General features: G+C 32.0%; 4 protein-coding genes and 1 long non-coding RNA gene across 5 annotated transcripts in view; 3 read left to right on the forward strand and 2 right to left on the reverse strand.

The window, feature by feature from the left end:
• Positions 1 to 1,231, forward strand: part of LOC104711618 (probable galacturonosyltransferase-like 2) — a 1,966-nt gene extending 735 nt beyond the window's left edge. The window contains exon 2 of the mRNA XM_010428316.2: positions 1 to 1,231. Within this exon, the coding sequence (XP_010426618.1) occupies positions 1 to 904 (904 nt within the window). The 3' untranslated portion in view covers positions 905 to 1,231.
• LOC104711619 (probable calcium-binding protein CML41) lies at positions 5,354 to 6,211 on the forward strand. Its single transcript, XM_010428317.2, has one exon. The coding sequence runs from the start codon at positions 5,404 to 5,406 to the stop codon at positions 6,007 to 6,009; it is 606 nt and encodes a 201-aa protein (XP_010426619.1). The 5' UTR covers positions 5,354 to 5,403; the 3' UTR covers positions 6,010 to 6,211.
• On the forward strand, positions 14,248 to 14,854 carry LOC104711620. Its single transcript, XR_755368.1, has 2 exons — positions 14,248 to 14,392; positions 14,509 to 14,854. It is a non-coding gene; the product is annotated as an uncharacterized LOC104711620 (long non-coding RNA).
• LOC104711621 (uncharacterized J domain-containing protein C4H3.01-like) lies at positions 16,044 to 16,730 on the reverse strand. The gene has a single exon (XM_019230019.1). It carries the CDS (start codon positions 16,728 to 16,730, stop codon positions 16,044 to 16,046), a length of 687 nt encoding a protein of 228 aa, XP_019085564.1.
• On the reverse strand, positions 17,415 to 19,790 carry LOC104711622 (BTB/POZ domain-containing protein At3g50780). Its single transcript, XM_010428319.2, has 2 exons — positions 18,664 to 19,790; positions 17,415 to 18,578 (listed from the first exon to the last, which is right to left on the reverse strand). Exons 1-2 carry the CDS (start codon positions 19,294 to 19,296, stop codon positions 17,646 to 17,648), a joined length of 1,566 nt encoding a protein of 521 aa, XP_010426621.1. The 5' UTR covers positions 19,297 to 19,790; the 3' UTR covers positions 17,415 to 17,645.

The following is a 21,335-nucleotide window of genomic DNA, read 5'->3' on the forward strand; positions in this document are numbered from 1 at the left end:
AAACGACTACGATTTCGTGTGTTCGAACAAAGCCATCCACGTGGCAATGACCTTAGACGCGGCATACCTCCGCGGCTCAATGGCCGTGATTCTCTCCGTTCTCCAACACTCTTCTTGTCCTCAAAACATTGTTTTCCACTTCGTTACTTCGAAACAATCCCACCGACTCCAAAACTACGTCGCTTCTTCTTTTCCTTACTTGAAATTCCGGATATACCCTTACGACGTAGCCGCTATCTCCGGCCTCATCTCAACCTCCATACGCTCCGCGTTAGACTCTCCGTTAAACTACGCAAGAAACTACCTCGCCGAGATACTCCCTACGTGTCTCTCACGTGTCGTATACCTCGACTCAGATCTCATACTCGTTGACGACATCTCCAAGCTCTTCTCAACTCATATCCCAAACGATGTTGTTTTAGCCGCGCCTGAGTATTGCAACGCTAACTTCACAACTTACTTTACTCCGACGTTCTGGTCAAACCCTTCTCTATCCATAACACTCTCCCTCAACCGTCGTCGTCCGCCTTGTTACTTCAACACCGGAGTGATGGTCATAGAGTTAAAGAAATGGCGTGAAGGAGATTACACGAGGAAGATCATAGAGTGGATGGAGCTACAGAAACGGATCAGAATCTACGAGTTAGGCTCTTTGCCACCGTTTTTACTTGTCTTCGCCGGAAACATAGCTCCGGTGGATCACCGGTGGAACCAACACGGTTTAGGAGGAGACAACTTCAGAGGACTGTGCCGTGATTTGCATCCAGGTCCAGTGAGTTTGTTGCACTGGAGTGGAAAAGGAAAGCCTTGGGTAAGGTTAGACGATGGTCGACCTTGCCCGCTCGATGCACTTTGGGTTCCGTATGATTTGCTAGAGCCACGGTTCGACCTCATCGAGCGTTAGATTTAAATGTTTTCTTGTCGGTTTAAAAAATGTATAATTTTGACTGAACATGTAAAATAGGTAGTGAAGAAAATACTTGAATAATAAAATCATAGGAGGAATAGGATAGTCGAATATGTAAATTAGTTTGGTGGTGGTAGTTACTCTCGTAACGCATTGCCTACTTCTACCATAATAAATTCGATACCTATAAAGTTATAATAATTGTGAATATATTTTCTACCGATAAATGTACTACGGCGAGTCTAAAAGATGTAACAACAAATACATATACGTTACTAGAGCGTTTCTGTTTATGAATTTTCAAATAAATCTTTTTGTTTTTTACTGTTGACTTCACGTTTACCATCTTCCATTGAATTTTAGTATGGAAATTTAATATAATACGTAGCTTAATTAATCAGAACTTAGACTTATCATAATGACTATATCTTATACATTCGAAATTTCGAATAAACAACTTAACATATGTTAACAAAGTTAGAAGCATCATCATTAACTTTGTTAACAAAAAGAATAATTATAACAAAGTTAGAATGATGTTGTGTTCAAACGTTTTTAAAATAATCTTTTAAATGTAACGTCGTATTGTGCGTAACAAGCTTATTTTAACGAACAAAATTGATCATGATCGTTATGAGATTTCCTCTTTAAATGATTAGTTAAAGTTGTAAAGGATTCATCTATTCTTCGATAATCTAATGACATCACGCAGTGTATCAGATTATATATTTTTTGTCGTATGAATTGAGATTTTGATAGTTAATAACGTAATACTTAATATAACTTATATATGAAAAATATAAGTCATACAGAAGAAAAAATTTAGTACGATTGTTCAATATGATTTGGCCAGATATTGATCATTCTAATGACGATATTGTCATAGAGGTTGCAGTTTCTTCGGTCGATTCCAAATTTGAGCTGTCTATTCAATGACACCATAATAGTTGATTTGATCGTTGTACTTAATATTCATATAGTACAATAATATCCAGTAATTTGGTTGTTTATTTTTCTTGCGTAAATGAAATAAACTCGCCGGCCAAGTATTACGAGGTTGTCTTCTTGTTAATTACTGCACATCAAAAGTCAACAAGTCAGCGCGTTGTCGACTACTTAATTAAACAAAGAAGCAACTACAAGTCTTAGTCTATATATGTGTTCTATTTCTGTAACCCAATAATGTATAAAGGAATCTTAGGTTTGAATCGACTAATTAGGGTAAACAGAACTCACGTAGACTTATATAGGTCGCTGTGAATAGAAATCACGTAGACTTAAAATACTTTTCGTTTACATACATACTAGGATTTCTACTTTAGTAATGAACATATTGTATATATAAATACGTAAATCTATAAATATATGTCATATATATGTGCGATTATAAGATTAAGAAATAGTTAAATGATTAATAAGCACATGCTAACTACATTATATATGTTTATGTAAATTATTCACGAATATAAAAGATGATGCGTGTGAGTCAACCCAATGGGGATTCCGTCTGGATCTCGACGGATTAATATATAGTGTAGACTGTGCAGTATACCAATGAACATGCATGTTATTTAGATTCTTTCGCTAGGTCAACTCAAGGATTAAATATATCATGAACTGTAGTTATAGTATTAGATATAGAAAAGTAATATTTTAATACTCAACTTACACAAGAAAAAATACCAAAGACCAAACATTTTGTTTACATTACCGAAATTAAAACAACTCCAATTATTTATTAAATTGAAATTAAAGCTTAAAATTCCCCAAATGAAAAAAAAAAAAAAAAAAAAAAAAAAAAAAAAAAAAAAAAAAAAAGGAAAATAAATCAAAGAAGAANCCATCGAACTCACTTGCGATTAAAGAGAAGGTTATTGATTTTTCATTATAAGAAAAAAATATCTACATTGCTATAACGCTTTAAAAAGTCAAGTCTGCATATTATATATGAGTGACAAATTAGGCCGGTGGACAAAATGCCAAAGATCAGCCTAACCAATTAACTCTCATGATCCAAATCGGCTCGCAAGAAAATTTGGCAGATGAAGATTATTTCGCACTATTTTTTTTTTGGTCAATATCGGACCGACGATTATTTTTTCCCAACCACCAAGAGAACGCACGTTTTCTAGTACAAAGCTTCCACATACGAGAAAGGCCACACTTTGGCGTGAAAGTTCAAAGCCCACATCTTAACTATAGGCCTATGAACTTTATCAATCCCTTATCATAGAAATCAAATTTTATTTAGTGGTTTAGATTTTTCCCGTTCGTTGTCTGACGAATGCCTTCCTTACTCTACCTTAGACACTCCAAATTTGATGATAAACTAAAATATTTCAAATCAATTAATCTAACTTTAAAACATAAAAGATATTAAGCGCTTGCGTTTTTTTTGTCAATGTGCTAACGATAATAAGGCAAGCTATCGGACTAACATATACATAATGCGAAATTCCAATTCTTTTTTTTTTTCTATAACTCAGGAGTGATCCTAAAGGCTTCTTAGGCTCAAAGACTAATCTCCTGAGACCGGGGGGAAATCATGTTAAATTTCGAACCTCCGTGACCAATGCTATTCGAACCTAGGTGGCGGGACTTTTCTCCCTTTACCCAGGTGGCGAAATTCCAATTCACTTTAGACTATACATAGTTTAGGAGGGTGAAGCTCGTGAGAGAAACGACTTGTAACAGCTTAACATGGGCCATATTATCACTCCATAATGTTGGGCCTAATGAACTTTTGGTGTTGTCACTTGTGCATTATTAATAGGTTATGTTGGATTTTATTACATTTTTGTATTAGATACAAAATAAATTAAATGCTTTGATCCCAAGAGTTTTTCTTAACAAGTAAACAATTTTCCTTTGATGTTGTTTTCTACCTTGTAGTTAGGTATACTCTCTTTTCATTACCTATAATAACAAAGACACTACATCAAGCAAATGGCTAAATTTGTTCGTGGTGGAACTTGTGAGGAGAAAAAGAAAACAATAGTGATTAGGCCATCCGCAATGGGGGAACACTTGGTGTGTTTTTAGCCTATTAAAATTATAAATATAATGAATAGTGGCATAAGAACATGTTGTCCAGTTCTTGATGTAGAACTGATCTAGGCTCAGTTCTAAGCTGACGTGGCAAGCTGTGATTGGATACAAATTTTTGCAAACAATTTTTCACAAATTAAAAGAGGATTTGATTTAAACTATATATTAATTAAATAAAATGTTTGTTTGTTTTAAGTAAGTAATATGTTTGTTTGTTTTTTTTAATCTTTAATGTTTTTTTTGTTTCATAAAAATTTGGTATTGTATTTTGAATTTTAGTACAAGTTTTATAAGTTTGCAATTTAAATGTTATTTTTACAGTTTTTATAAATGTAATATGTTTAAGAATATTATATTATTAAATCTTATGATCTTAAACATGTTCTCCCAATAATTAACTTTTTAACAAAAGATCTTAACTACTGATCTTAGATTATTTTCATAATATTTTTACTCTAAGAACATCCTAAAGTGTTCCCCCATTGCGGATGCCCTTAGGAAGACAGCTTGTTTCGGGTGGCTCTCTGCAAGGAATATCTATCTAGTTGTATTATAAGATATCAGAAGTTTAAAATAAGAATACATCAAATTAGTGGTGAATAGCTTTGTATCAGAATAAAATGGTGAATTATTTTGTATCAAACTATTTTGGTGAATCTCAAAATTAGTAATGTGTGTGTAGTGCACCTAAAAGCTAATGATTGATTACTTAAGATGTAATGCAACAAGAAGAGTCAATCGAATTTTATAGAGATGGGTCATATTATATAATTAATAATTCACTAAGGAAGTTACGATGAAATTTCATAAAGCTTTTGTCTTTTACCCATCTAATCATTTAATCTCTGAGCCTACGCCATCAACACATATCTTATAAGCACCTTCTTCGAAATTCCCCTTGGAGGACAAAACATGGACCTCGTTTTTGTTCCCTTGGATTTTCTCCGAAAATGACATGCATGTCTTTCTTATTATATTTAATTTGTTTTTAATAGAACTCTTTCATTCTTTTGTTTTTCGGAATTCAATTTTTAATATAACTCTTTCAATCATATAAAATACAATAAGATTAAATCCCACTAGCTAATGTTCAGACATAACAAGTTCAAATATCATATCCTCCTTCAATTCAAACTATTGAATATTTTATGAAGAAGTGAGCTATATTTTTCAATCCGAAATGAATGAAATGTCATAGCTAGAGAGTGAATATATTAAAGGACTCTTAATTCTATAAAATATATTATTAGAATATAATAGAAGAGGAATTGTCCAAAAATCCGGATACGATCGTCACAAGAAACAAATTAACTTTCCTAGATAATGTATTAATATTATTATAAAACTGATCTACATGGTGAGTCAGTGAGTCTATCATGTTATATATAGAGGTGAGTTAAAGACTAAGTAGAATAACACCCCACATCATAAAATCTCAAAGATCCGACATGGCAACTCAACAAGAGAAACCTTCCTCCAATTCATTCAAATGGTTTTCCACTAAAACCTTAAAGTTAAACCTAAGTTTTCAGAACCGACGAGGGTCACCAAAATCCAACTCTTCGTCAACCTTAAGCTCCCCAAGAAGCAACACCGATGACAACAACAACACAAAGAGTCCCCACTCCTTGGACAAAGAGCTCCGTCGAGTCTTCAGCCATTTTGACAGCAACGGGGACGGTAAGATCTCAGCCTTTGAGCTCCGAGACTACTTCGGCTCTGTCGGTGAGTATATATCTCACGAGGTAGCTCAAGAGGCGATAAACGAAGTCGACACCGACGCAGACGGGTCTCTAGGGTTTGAGGACTTCGTTGGATTGATGACAAGAAGAGATCTTGACGGTGACGGTGGCGGAGAGTTGAAGACGGCGTTCGAGATGTTCGAGGTGGAGAAAGGATCAGGATGCATAACACCAAAGGGTTTGCAAAAGATGCTTGTGAAGTTAGGGGAATCAAGAACGTACGGAGAGTGTGAAGCCATGATAAAATTTTACGATATTGATGGTAATGGCGTTCTTGACTTTCATGAGTTTCGCCAAATGATGACGGTTTAGTTTAGTTATCTTTTTCCTTTTTATATAATTAATTACCCTACTACATGCTCGAACAATGTTTATGGAGTGTATGTGTATGAGCTAGTTTGAATATAGGGATTATATATGTTTGAAGTGAAATTATTGAATTGTGGTTGAGATTTAGTTGTGATGGAAATAAATTTATGAATGATGAATATTTAAGCTTGATTTATCTCAATGACTTAAGATAAATAAACAAGGAGTGTTATTCTATATATGTTGTATTTATGAGATATGCCCACTAGTACTTTAATAGAAATGATGCAACACATGCCATTGAAAGTTGGAGAATTTATTCTGACTTTGGCTCTGCTGAACATTCGCCATATGTTGATTATGTTCTTCACTTTTTCTTTCTTTATTTTGTTTTGGTTTGGAAAGCATTGAATACGAGTTATCGTGTATAATAGGCTAATATCAATTATATTATATGAAAACAATAAAATACATTGCTCTACGATGCTTAATGTTTATATCAAAGACGATTTTTTTTCCATCAGATGAGTTTCTATTTAATTTTTATTTAAGAGTTTTGAGTTAAAAAAATTTGAATTTTTTTTTTGTTCATGTCTTACCGGTTTAGAATTTATAATCTAGGTTTTATAATGTTCAGTTTTATCTTAAAAAAGTTAAATATATAAAAATTTTAAAAGTTTAATTTTGATATAAAATTTAGACTATATTGTTGATAGTTAACCCAATATTTTTGGGAGATTTTCAAAAATACCTCCTTCCCTATGTCACTTTTTCAAAATATCCCTTTTCTATGTATAAGGTATAAACAGCTAATTTCTAAGTCCTAAATTTCAAATACTAAACTCTAACCCTTCAAAACTATATCCTAAATGTAAAATAAAGAACCCAAACTTAAAAAAAAAATTCTAAAAATTCATTAAACATATTGTAATTGTGTAAAAAAGAGTAAAAATGAAAATATTTTAAAAATAGATATTTTTGAAAAGGGATATTTCTAACAAATTTTCTATATATTTTCTGCCTCCTGCCGATTTCATGTAAAGAAAATATAAGCAACGCAAATAAACTAGGACGAAAACATTAAAAGAAACTTTGAATTTATAAAGGATCAAACCTCTTTATGCCAAATTGTTTAATTAATTTTATGTACTACATGATGATTCATCAAAATTTGTTAGAAATGCTCTTTTTGAGATACCCCTTTTCAAAATTACTTTTTTTCAACATTTTTATTTTTACCCTCTTTTACACAATTACAATATGTTAAATTAATTTTTAGATTTTTTTTTTAGGTTTGAGTTCTTTATTTTACAAGATAGTTTTTAGGAGGTAGGGTTTAGTATTTGGGGTTTAGGATTTAGAATTAAGTAATTTTATATATTAAAAGGAGTATTTTTGAAAATAGACACCATGAAAGTGTATTTTTGAAAAGTGACATTGGAAAAGGGTATTTTTAAAAATCCCCCATGATTCATAGCAATTAAAACGAAATCAAACAAATATGATAGAAGAATTATAATTTTAAATATTAACAAAAATCTTTTAAATATTTGTATTATTAATTATGGAACATTAATTGTGTTTGGTTGTAGAGATAGTAGAAAATTAGTTGTAAGGCTGTTTGTATACATGTATATATGAAAAAATCTATAATATATATTACATATATACCTTTCATGAGTTAACTTTTTGTCTTAAATAAGATGGCATTTTGTGTAATATTTTACTCAAGCAAAACTTATTTTATAAAATGCACTTCAAAATGTTATTATAGATGATTGTCTTTTGAATTTTTTTTATAAAGAAAGCTTGTCAAAAAAATATCTTAATAAAGAACAAAACAATTACTCAAAGATAAATAAACATATTGGAAAACATTGCATCATCAAATTTGTTGAGTCACATGATTATTATCATGATAATTAAGGGGGAAGGGTTCAAACAAATTTTTAGCAAAAAAAAAAATTTAAACACAAAGCGGCCGTCAAGATTGTGACCGGTGTTTGGTGGCTCAGTTAGCGCCGGCATCAGTCATCTCCGTCAGTTTATTATGTAGTTTTTTAATTCTATCTTTTCCTGGGAAGCGTGGAAGTTTACGACGTTGGTGAGTAAGTGGTTTTCACGGTTCAGATCTGATGAGATTTGGTCGTGGGATTCAGATCTGCTGGTTCTGGTGGTCAATGGTGTGCTAGGGTTTGTTGTTTCAGCTCCTTAGCCTTCGAAGTGGAGTCACGGCTAGCTTCTGCTCTGACCGGTGGTTCATTTCTTTGAGTCCTTGCCTCCCGTGGAGGCTCTGGTGATCCTTTTCGACGGCTCGTTTTTCTTCTTACCTCGATGAATTTGTGCAACATCAGAAGAATTCCTTGTTAACTCTACTGTCTTCCTGGTTTGCAGCCTAGGTTATGGCTTTTGTTTGGTTGTCAAGGTTGTAGTCATAGTTTAGCTCTTGATCTCGAGGAAGTTACGACCGAGTCTTTTGTCTAGATTCTATCGCTTACCTTTTTTATGTTCGTTGAATCTTTTAACTAAGTCTCCTACCATCGCTTTAGTTTAGAAAATAAATAGGTCTTCTTCCATGGTATGTTCCTTGTCTGTTCTTGTAAGGCTAACCTCTTGTAGCAATGTCTCTTGTGGGGATGCAAAGTCCTAGATATAGATTCTCGGTAAAAGATTAGGTGGGTGGGAATTAGATTCGCGTTCTTTGCTTACTTTGTTCCGAGGTATCCGTTTTCAATTGGGTTAAATCATCACGGTAGCCTCTATCCTTGCCTCTTCCATCTGCACTTGTACGTCCTTTCGACATCGACTCTTGAATATGTAGTCCCGCGACTATTGTTCTCCGGCTTTGGGATTACAAAACCGCATTCTACCCTTGTATTCTATCCTTATATTATATAATGAAAATGTTTAAGTGAAAAAAAAATTAAAAAATTGACAAAGTTTATTATAATATTTTATTTAATTAATTGGACAGTTATACATATCATATAATTATCTTATTTTTAGTTCTTTATTTCATCATCATGATTTTTGTAGTTCATCTGTGGTGGCGGTGGTCGCACAGGACGACCCCAAAGGTTTATTGTCTGATGTTTCTTATAGTTCATCTGCGGTAGCGGTGGTTGCACAGGACGACTCCAACCGTTTATTGTCAGATGATTCTTCGAATTCATATCTGGGGGTGGTGGTCGCACAGGACGGCTCCAGTTTATTGGCTGATGATTATTGAAGTTCATCTGTGGTGGCGGTGGTTGCACCGGACGACCCCAAATATTTATTGTCTCATGATTCTTATCGTTCATCTGTGGTGGTGGTGGTCGCACCGGACGACCCCAAAGGTTTATTGTCTGATGATTCTTATCGTTCATCTGTGATGGCGACCGCCGCACATGACTCCTCCATCCATTTATCGTCTGACCACGGCTTGGGTTTGAGCTTGTTTTCAAATAATCCATCATTTTCGGATTACTCTCTTCAACCTATATTATTTCTTTGCTTGGTGAAAAAATTCACAATAATTATCATATGTATATCTATGTTGAAGTGACTGAAAGTATTGTATATTTATTTTGAAGTGATTGAAAATGGATAAAATAAGGATTATTAATCATAGAAAAATAAGTATCTATGAAAAATATGCATTTTTGTTAATGATATTAATTACCATATTTACTGAATGTTGGTTGGTGTGAAGAACTCCATTTCCATGGCTCTCTTCAAGCCCTAAAAGATAAAAGGTGAATTAAATAAGCAACCATATTATTAGATCACAAGTGTGAAATCAGTAATAATCATAATAGATCTTTCATATTAAAAATATAAAACTATTTAATTAGATGATTAAAAAAATTATAATATTACCTAAGGAACAAAATGGAAAAAAGAGCAAGAACGACATGAAAACCACCAACTTCATCTTTGAAAGCATTTCTTTTTAAGAAAACAAGATATAGATTTTAGTTTTGTTGTTTGGAAGAGTAAGATATTCTTCTATATATATATACCATTACACAGGTTTGCAGTGGTGAATAAATGTGTTGGCAAATTGATAAATACACTACAAGAAAATCTGGCTAAAGCCACAAAATATTTTGTAACCATGCTTCATATTTCGTGGCTATATTGCTTATATCCTCGAAAAACCACAACAAAAATTTGTGGCTATAGGGTTGTAGCTATTTTGTTTCGTGTCTATTTGCGGAAATATAGACACAAAATTGCTACAACAGGTTTTGTAGCTAATAGCTACAAATTTGCAACAAATTTGATCATGTCTAATTGTTCCGATTAGACACAAATAACCATAAAATTTGTTGTGGCAATTTCAAATTTTTATTTTAAAAAAAATACCAAAATAATTTATTTTAAAAATTAAATTAAAAATAAATACAAAAAACAAATTAAAATTTCAAATATTTACAAATATATTCTCAGTTATTCTCCTCCTCCACCGTCACCGCTCCTCCACCACCACCACCACCTCTTCTAATGAGTCCGCTCACAAATCAGCTTCTTCACTGTCTCCTCTTCATTCTTCTCCACTACCACCCCATCTTCTCCACCACCTCCTCCGCCTGGAAAAACCTCCTCCGTCTGGAAAAAGACAAGAACAAGCTTAGTAAAAAATATGACTTTAAGCAAAAACAAGACTCAGATCCAAATAAAAAATTCAAACAAAACTTGAAATCAAATTCGAAGAAGAAAGAACTAAAAAATTTCCAACGGATTACCAAAAACAAGTCTCAGATCCAAATAAAAAAACTTATGTGAAACCCAAAATCAAACTAACTGAAAACTAAAACCCCAGATGTAGATATGAAAACAGAACCTTCGAGATTAGATTTGAATATGGATAAAGGCCAGAGCTGAAGGGAGATACGTAGAGTCACATTTGCAGCTGTTCTTCAATAATAAGAAAGATGAGAAAGAAAAAATAGGGTAGATTGGAGTTGAATCTCGTCTGTTTTCAGATCTACTTCTTTATTTTGTACAGCCGAGATATATTTGAGAGAGAGGCAAGTAAAATAGAAGGGAATCCAGGGTTTTCATATTTATTTGTGTAGCCACGAAATATTTTGTGGCTCTACGTGGCTATATCATTTAATTTGTTTCACCAAAACTTTACCGAGAACATAATCTTTTCTTTTTTTCCAGTTAGCTACGAACAAATTTGTAGCTATCCGAAACTATTACAGATTCTTTTAAAAATAAATCATATTGTTTGTGTTTAGAAATTCATACATTCTTTAATTAGAATATAAAAGTTAGAAAATGATAATTTTGTTCTTTTATTCTTATATTGTGATTGGTGATAGATTTTGATATATATTTTGGTACATATGTATATATAATATATAAATATTACATAGTATAAAGTTTTTACATGTTTATCTGTATATGGTTTATTTATAATTAAGCATTAATTAGATTTGGAAATTTTATTTTATTATAAGTGTTGGATTTATTGTTTATATTTGTTTACATGTTTAAAAGTTTAAAGTTTAGTGGTTGTATTTTTAGGATTTCAATTTGAGGTTTAGAGTGAAAAAAGCCACATAGTAATCACAAATAAATTACAACTAACAAGAAATACAGTATTTATCAAATTAGCCATGATAAATTTATAGCTTTGATTGTAGCTAAATAGCCACATATTATTCTCTTGCTAATTTGTAGCTAATTAGTCGCAACTAGCTATAAACTATTGTTTGTGGCTAATTAGCCACAAATTTGCTACAACTTAGCTACGAATTAGCCACAACGTTATTTTGTGTCTGGTTTGTGGCTAATATACTATGGCTACAAAAAAATTGTGGTTGATTTGTGGCTATAACTAGTTTTTCTTGTAGTGATATCTGCTAATGTATATATGCCATTAGGTCTAAATAATTATGCATTAAACATATTTACAATTACCATATTATTACACATTTATTATAATTCAAAGTAAAAATTTTCATCAAAAAATTAATTTCAGACAATTACCATTTTTTATAATTAGTCGTCAAAACATTTACATTTTAATGTTTCACAATTAGTCACTTTCTATCAAATTAATTGGTCATTATTTAATAAATATTTTGATTATTAAATTGTAAATATGTTAATTGTTAGAAAATAAAAATATTGACCAAAAGATTTACTTTGACTTGTAGTAAATGTGTAGTGTGCATAGTTATTTAAACCTATTGGCATATATATACACTAGATTAGGACCCGCTCAATGTGCGGGTTTTCAAATTATTCAATAAATTTATATTTAACAAAAAATTATATTAATATTTTGTTATAGATATAAATTATTATTAGAAAGTAGATATATATATATATATATTATACTTTTTGTTAGGTAAAAAACTTATATTAATTTTTTCTTTTAATACACTAATTTATATTTGTAAATTTAAATTTCTTATAGTAATAATAATTATTATAATAATCTAAAACTAAATTATTAATAACCAAAACTTTCACCAAATACTCATCATTATTATCGCAAAACCTGATTTCACAATCTCGTCTAAATTATGATTTCATAATCTTTTCACAAATTATTTGACATGCAAACATGCTATCAAACCGTCATCTTATTAACATCCAATTTTACTATATACTCCCTCCGTTTCAAAATATATGATGTTTTAACTAAAACAGGCAGATTAAGAAGTTTTTACTTTTAACAAGTTCAACCAATCAGAAACGATACTGCATAATATAAAATACTAAACTAATCTAAAAGTTGCATAGAAACTTGAAAACATCCTATATTATGAAACAAAAAACTTTTCGAAAACATCTTATATTTTGAAATGGAGGGAGTATTTTACAACTAAAAATATAATTTTACATTCAAAGATATTTTATTATTAAAATAAGCTCTATATCAATGCAACGTTCCGACCGCCACCTCTTAAATGGGGTCTATGTCCTCTCTAGGCCCATGAGCTCACTTTTATCTGACAGTCGGTACACTATGTTCGGGAGGACGTCTTCTCTAAGACTTGTTTACAGATCTTAAAAATCACTACATGATCTTTCACCGTGTTTTTTCCTCACTCGCATAATTCCAACAATTACTACCTCAAATATAGTCTATCATAAAACTTTCACAGCTCAAGCACTTAACTGTAGAGTTCTCTCATGATGGTTGAACAGAAAGATAGATGCACTTTTGGTCAAATCAAATCTTTTAAATATTTTTGTATGCACCATCATATTTTTTGAAACCGGGGTGCTACAATCACTATATATTAAATGTCTCTATGAACACCTTAAGATGACCAACCAATATATGTTTAGAAACTGAGAGAAAAAAATATATATATGAGCACGACGATATATGAATTTTAAATAATTTAAAGATACACAATATAAACTAAAATAAAAAAAATTCAAATATACTACAACATAAGAAATTGAAAGTATTAAAAAAAACAAATACTCATTTTACGTATCTTTTACTGAAATATATTGAGTATTTTTTTACAATATAAAAATGAAATAAATAATGTAAATTTATTAACTAAACCATGATACATGTCATGTCACAGAAGATCAAACTAAATATTTCATTTTGACATGTGTGGTAATCTTAGTTCAATACATTAACATGTGTCATGCTCAGATTGCCGAATTATTTTGAGTTAATATCTTAAGTCTATAAATTAACACATGTCACGTTCACGTTCACGATTAATTTTGAAAACCAAACTTTGTTAGTAATTTTTCTATTTATTTTTTGACACTTGTCAAAAACTTATCGATGACGATAAACTTAACACATGTTACTATCATATTAATCACCAATTTGCAAACCAAGTTTTATATACTAAAAGAATTCAGCTAATTATGTAAAAGCCTACACAATGTAAATAATCATAGAATTTGAAATCAACCAACAATTATGCATAAAAATATGAAAAAAATCTTATAATATGAAAAGAGATTCTTTAAATCAATTAGAAATTAGTTACATGTTTTTTGAATATATTAATAAATTGTTTTTGTTATTTATGTATATAACATTTTTTATGATAGGTTTAGTACTTTTATAATTTTTAGATAATAAGTAAATCTAGAATTATATGTGTCAACATCTTATTAATACAATTGACAAATGTCAAAATTTTATCAATGAGTAACTTTGAAACCAAGCTTTATATAGTAAGATAAGAAATGATATCATACCAAAAAAGATATACATATCTTAAAACTAAAAATACAACTATATATAAGAAATTATATCATAAGGGTGATAGTTATCAAATTCAACATTGTTATTTTTCTTTGCATTCCATCTTTTCTTTCGTAACCAAAAGTTTTTCTGTGAAAATGAATAAATTTTTGAACATTTTCACTTTTCTTTATCTCCTTGCTATATTCACAGGTAAGTAATTTCTTAATCTATATGATTCAGTATATGAAACTTATTTGAACGATTCTAGAAACAATATTTGAAAATATATTTTTACTGTATAGTAATAGCAATGATTTTATTCTTAGGTTTAAGCGTACGTAATTATGGAATGGTTGAGAGTCGAAGTCTGCTGCAGCCCAAACCCATCTCGCATATGATGAACCAAGTGACTGTATATCCGCAAAAACAGCCATGTCCGCCTGGGTGCAACTGGACATGCGACTTAGCATTTGCCACAGGTTGTAAATGCATATGCTAGGAAATCTATGTATAATCAATGTCAAACCTATGGAAATAATAGTAATATTATTAATATTAATATATATATATATGGACCTTTGGTGTAACAAAAAAAAAATCTACATGTACAATAAAAATTATGTTAAAGACCACTTTGGCACAAATATGATCACCACTGTACCGTTTAAGGTATATTAGTTGGGTGTCAAGTGGGCATGATGCTCGTGGCAGGCCTAACCTAAACAGTATCTCAGCGGAGCAGACATGGACACTAAATATTAGGTCCATTAAAAAGCGGGCTTTGCAGGCCTAGCCCAAACGGATTGTGTATTTTAACGGGTTATGCCCGCAGGTTTGCAGGTCGTCCCGCGATCTTCAAATATCTAATACAAATAATTATTTAATAAAAATAGACAATTATTTTTATATAATTTTAAATATATATTTTTTTAAAGTATGTGGTAACACAAATAAATTTAATGTAAACAAATTAAAACATCTATGAAAATATATATAAACATAAAAATATATACTTTTTCTCTATATTTTGTAGTGTATAAAAAGAAAAATGAAATTCACAATTTTCCGGTTTAGTAAAGCGCTTCCGCAGATGAACCGGTATTGGCATATCAGTATTCGTCCAAGAAAGTGTAGAGTAGAGAGTGTCGTCTTTCTTGGTTTTGCGTCGGCTAAGCAACGCCTTGAGTAGTTGTTTGCTCTTGCTAGTTTGTTGCTGCTCTGTTTCTTTCTGGTTTTCTTTCTCTAATGCCACCCGGACCGAAGCCGACCTTTTTGGTTCTGATGGATACTGGAAAAATGTAAAAGAAGAAGATTCAAGAAGAGATAAATTGATGAAAAAAACAACCTTTGGTATTGAATCTGCTCTTGCTTAGTGTCGTTGGTCGGCTGACTTCCGAGTAGCGACTGATCCTGATCTTAGTAACGGAACCCGATGCGGTGAAACTGATATCTTGTCTTATTAGTTATTATATGGTTATTTCATGTTTTCATGTGATATAACCATATAATAACTAATAAGACAAGAATAAAGAACGGGTATTTATGAAAAATGAATAAAGAACATGAAATTATTCATGAAAACGTGAATAAAGAACGGGTATTTAGATTGAAAACACGCTTAAAATCACCTCGTTTCACACTACTTTTGTGTTTCAAATGTGTTTTCCTGAGCAAGCGTTTGGTGTGTAATCTAAATCACGTTTTTTCCCTTTCTTCTAATTAACCAAAGCAACCTATAGCAACGAGTGACATGTAAAGAAAAAGATAAAGATCAAATTAATAAATAATCCACCAAAATAAAAAATATTTTGATGAGAAAGATGAGAAATTACCACAAAAAAAAAATAAGACTCACAAATTATCAGACTAATCCCGGTTGTGAGAAAGAAGATCGTTTATGATTCTCGGCGGCCTCCTTTACTCGACGTAACACTCTGGCTTCGTATGGCACGAACCCATCCATTGAAAATTTGCTACGAAATAAATGTCTAGGTCTAGCCTTTGGTATATTATTAACAAATCTTCCAAGACTCTCACGTTTCTTTGCGTGTGCTATACGTATCTCCTTTACCTTCTTATAAAGATTTCGAAGCGTTTCCTTCTCATGAAGAACCTCATCGCTATCACATTGATCAGATGGTTCTTCTTCTTCATCTTCTTCTTCTAGAACCTTCTTCCAAAACTCGGGATCCCCTTGAGTTCTTCTCTTAGGTTGTTGTTCCTTTTCTTTTTCTTCCGGAATGTTGTTCCAAAATTCCTCATCTTCACGAGACTTTCTCTTATGTTTTTGCCTCTCGAACTTGGCCCTGAGAAGATTATCAAACAATTCTTTAGATTTGGGATCAATGAGAATATCATAAGAATTCTTGAGCTTACGAAATTCCTCGTGAGCGTTGTTAGGATCATCAGGGTTTTTATCAGGATGTAATTTCAATGCCTTACACAAATACGCTTTTCGAATCTGTTCCTTGCCGATCTTCACACCATAACTATCTTCTCCATAAGGAGGTAACCCTAGAACTGCGTAGTGATCCACAAAGTCACCCATATTATCTAAACCAAAAGATTGATGACAATGTTTGGTTTTAATAATATTTATAATGTTTTGGATTGAAACTTGTAAACTTTTTTGGTTGTTGTTAAATTATATATTTTACAAATCCTTTTTCCTTGATGAAAGAAAAAAAAAAAGAAAATATATATCTTTATAATTATTTACAAATCCTAATCGTATTAAGAGATGTATTAAAATTGCCGACTCTTAACTATATATATACATCAATTACATAACGAATTGATCCATAATCTTTTTCCTACATTGAAATTTGAGAATACTTAGAGAGAATGGAGAGAACATTATCGGACTTAGTTTTCTCAACTGCGTGGGATGATGATGAAAACCCGAAAACTATATCGGCCGGTTCGAAAGAACTAGGGTCCAGTTCTTCTCAGTCATTGTGCTTCTCTTCTCAAGAAACCGATGAATACAAACGAAGTCGTCGGATCTATCTCGAGAGCTACAAGCTACGCAAACCAGATCGTCGTCAATCTGTTAGCTACAAGATCAACAAGTTGTTTTCCAACATCAGAAGTAAGTTTGGATAGCTTAGACTAGTTTCAGTGTGTTTTGGTTTTTAATCTCATCTTTCGTTCTTGATAACGATGTAGAAACTAATTCTTCTTTCTCAAGTTATGTATAATACATCAATCGTTTCTATTTCAAACTTAAAAGTTCAAACCAAAAACATATAAAATTGTATATAAAATCGAACCAGAAATATACATCCATCATTATGAAAACTGAAAATTACAAAACATCAAGAACAAAGATCGACCACTAAAAGCTCCATGGTAAGATCTAAACCAAGCAAAACCAAACTATGGAAACCAGGATCAGCAAACCAATAGCTACATTACGCAGTACTGTACAATCTAACAAAGATTACTCAGCCCTTTTTTATAGTCACTCTTTTGAAGTTGAATCTGTATGACAAGAACCATTAGCTTGACGATCTGAGTACGGTCTAATGAAAGATCGTCTCCACCAAACCTCAAAAGCTCTTTGGAGATTCGGACATCCATCTCCTCCGTTTAGAAAACTCCCGAGCCACGACAGCAAAATGCTCTGCTGATCTTCCAACGGCAATGTCAGTATAGTCCGACCAATACCTTCCTCAACTAGTTTACCATCAAACGATCTACAACCATGTTGAAGCCAGTTATAGTCATTGAACAGAGGTTGCAACCATGTAGTCAACAGCAGAAGCCGAGTGTCTTTTGAAGGCAACAGTTCTCCTCTCCCAATCCCTATGAAAAGCCGAGATGTCACACGGCTTATATGGTAACGCGACATTAAAGGAAGCTTCTCATGTAACAAAGCGAGCTCCTTCTGATTTCCCCATGTGACTGAGAACTCCTCTGCAGCTTGTCTTTCCACTAATACATCAAGCAGCCAAGTGAGGTTATCCGCTTCTACCGCTATCTGTTTAGTATCAGTCTCAGGTTTTTCTCCTTCACAAGCTTGTCTAAACAGAGACAAAACCGAGTCTAAACAGTTTTGGCAAGAGGAATAGATTGTTTCGTTGAAGTTATCAGCTACATTGGCACCATTCTGTTCTCTGAGAAGCTTGAGGACAATAGATTTCATCTCACGTCTACTTTTCTCCTCTTTGCTTCTTAAAACAAGCTCGATGATGCGAGAGAGCGTCTCTTTTGGTGGATCCACAGCATTACAAGCAACTCTTTTCAGAACAGGAGTGACACCAACTCCTTCAGTTTTTAATCTAAGAATCGATGAGATAACTTTCTCTTCTTCTTCTTCCCCTACCCACGGCACAGCTTCTAAGTAATCTAAACAAGGTTGAATACATGAACTGAAACCAAGAAGCTCTGCTACCTGCAATATAACAAAACTAAGTCCTTAGACATTCCCCTAAAGCTCTAAAGTTACCAAATCTAAGAGAGGGATTAAGCTGCAATACCTTGAGGACACGAAGGACTCTGCTTACATTCTGTTTCATAAGGCGTTGCTTCATATCTTTACAATACATAAGGCCAATGGTCTCAACGTAAATCTCAGCATCTTCACAGCTCTCAATCTCAAGACAAGCAAAAACAGAATCTTTCTCAGCTAGTTTCTTAGCAAAGAAACTACTATGATCAACCAAAACTTTCTTATGAACACTCAGCTTCACACAAAAGCCTTGCTTCCCTACTAAAATCACTTTAGCATCACTACTTCCCGGTTCACCAAACTCAATCGCAACTTTCCTAGGTAAAGTCTCAACCTTTTGTCTCGGTGGTCTCTCTTGAACCGTCGCCGGAACAGCAATACTATGAACGGTATCGGAATTAGCCGAATTCTGATGAATTTCATCGGAGGCGATGACGGATCTAATGGTGGTCGAGGACGGTTTCTTCTCCGGTTTAGGAAGTTGAGGTTGAGGAGGAGGAGACTGTTTGTTGTGTTTGGTGAGAGAGTGGTGAGACTTGAGAGTCTTTTGAAACGCAACAGGAGAAGGACAACACCAGAAACCTTCAGGAGTTACAGCTACAGGAACACTCCTAATCTTCGTTTGCCCTTGTTCTACTTTTGCAATCTTGATCTCAGCCATTTGCTAATACACACACACACAGAGATAGAGAGATATAAACACAAAAGCTTAAAGCTTTCACCTTTCACACACCATTAAAGAACTGACCCAGAAAACTAAGAGAAGAAGTGAGAGTCAATTATAGAAATTTGGGGGAAAAAACAGAAAATAAAACCCTAAATTTGTAGAAAGATTGAATCAAAAACAGCTGTGTAGTAGAATGAATGATTGAAGAGGTAATAATGGTGTTTCAAAGAATCAAAAGAAGCAAGCTTTAGCATAAATATCGTAAAAAAGACATTGGATTATTGAAAAAGAAGAAGAAGAAGAAGAAGAAGAGAGTGAGTAGTGAGTAAAGCCAAAACAAGAAAAAGAGCAAGAAAGGAAGAGAAAGAGATGCATCAATAGTGCTTTGTCTCCTCTACGATTCCTTTATCTTCACTTTACCTTTGTCTCCTCTCATCTCACTCTCTCTCTCTCTCTCTCTTCATTCGCATGATTTTGATGATTACTTGTATTTGTGGGCCTTTCTTGTTGATCAAAAATATTCTATAAAAACATTACTTTATTTCTCAGTGACCAGACAGCCACGCTATCTTCTCCATCTCTCTCTATAACATCGTTATTGCTGTTTTGAAAATTTAAAATACTATACTATATGATTAAATGAGAGACTAATCCGAATTTTTGAAATGTTAAAGTGGTTGTGTGATGTTCATGTGGGGACAAGTTTCTTTCTTTTGTTAAAAAAAAAAAAATTCTTGAGATTCTTTTGATGATGGATTGGATGGCTTACAAAACAAACCATCACTTTCTTGAGAGATTTGTGTTTTACAATAATCAATGCACATGCCCATGAATATGCATTTAATTTGGATTATAATTTTGGTTATGCGATTAATTCCAATAAATCATTTAATTAGTAGTGGAAAATATAGTCTATTAGCTGTGTTTTTTTTATTCTTCGAAGACTATATAGGTTAAAACTTTAAAAGAAAACTCATATCTAATTTAATCAGAGAATATAAAATATTCCATAATTGGTGTTTAGTCGGACAAATATTAATTATTTATTTATTTGGATTGTGAGCTCCATAAATTTAGGGGGTTGGTTAGGTAGTTATATTAGTTTACTGTCATATACTATGATCTAGAGTTCTAGACTACTACCTTTATGGTTGAAGAAAACTAGTACGTAGTACGTACTGAGAGTTGGATATAATTAAAATTTACTACTATAATTTACTCTTATTAGTTTTACTTTTACTTAACTTAATTTATTATATTTTATGTACGTACATACATCACATATATGACAAATTGCTGAAGTTATATATCCTTATACGATATAGGAGTACAATTTAAGGTTAGAAAAAACATTTAGAGATTGTTATGCGAATGCCACGTTCTAATTGTCATTATATAGTTAAGATTATTTGAAGCTAAACTAAAAAAAAAAAAATCAGGAAAAAGAGAATACTATCTTCTATATAATAAAACGGATTATATAGTTTTTATAAGTTGGTTACAAAATAGGTTATAGATTAAATATAGGTTAGAGATTAATTGGATTAATTTGTGGACTATATGAATACACTTAAGAATATCTCAAAGAATTATATTAAAGAAAATATTCAAATGATTTAGTATTCCATGTATTGTTACAAAATATATATTGTTAGACATAAAAATATACTGTTAAGCGTAAAAATAATAAAATTTTGGTAATTTATCACACTTAATCGTGATTTCCAAGATCTTATTATGTAGTTGAAAATAAAATCTTACCTAAATACGGATCATATTAAAACACTTTCAACAAACATGTTCAAAAATTAAAATAAAAACAAACAACAAACATAATTATTTCTCATACATAAAATTACAAAATCCCATATATAATAAAACGGAAGTACACAATCTTTCTGTGTAGACTATATAATATAGATTGTAAGATTAATTATTTAATTATTTGATAGGTTATAAGTTATATGAGTTGTAACCATTAGTTAAATCTCGATTTCAGATCCTCTTAAAAAGGATATTCCAAAAAAAAAAAA

This window comes from Camelina sativa, chromosome 9, assembly GCF_000633955.1.
Source record: "Camelina sativa cultivar DH55 chromosome 9, Cs, whole genome shotgun sequence".
In the NCBI taxonomy this organism is placed as follows: Eukaryota; Viridiplantae; Streptophyta; class Magnoliopsida; order Brassicales; family Brassicaceae; genus Camelina; species Camelina sativa.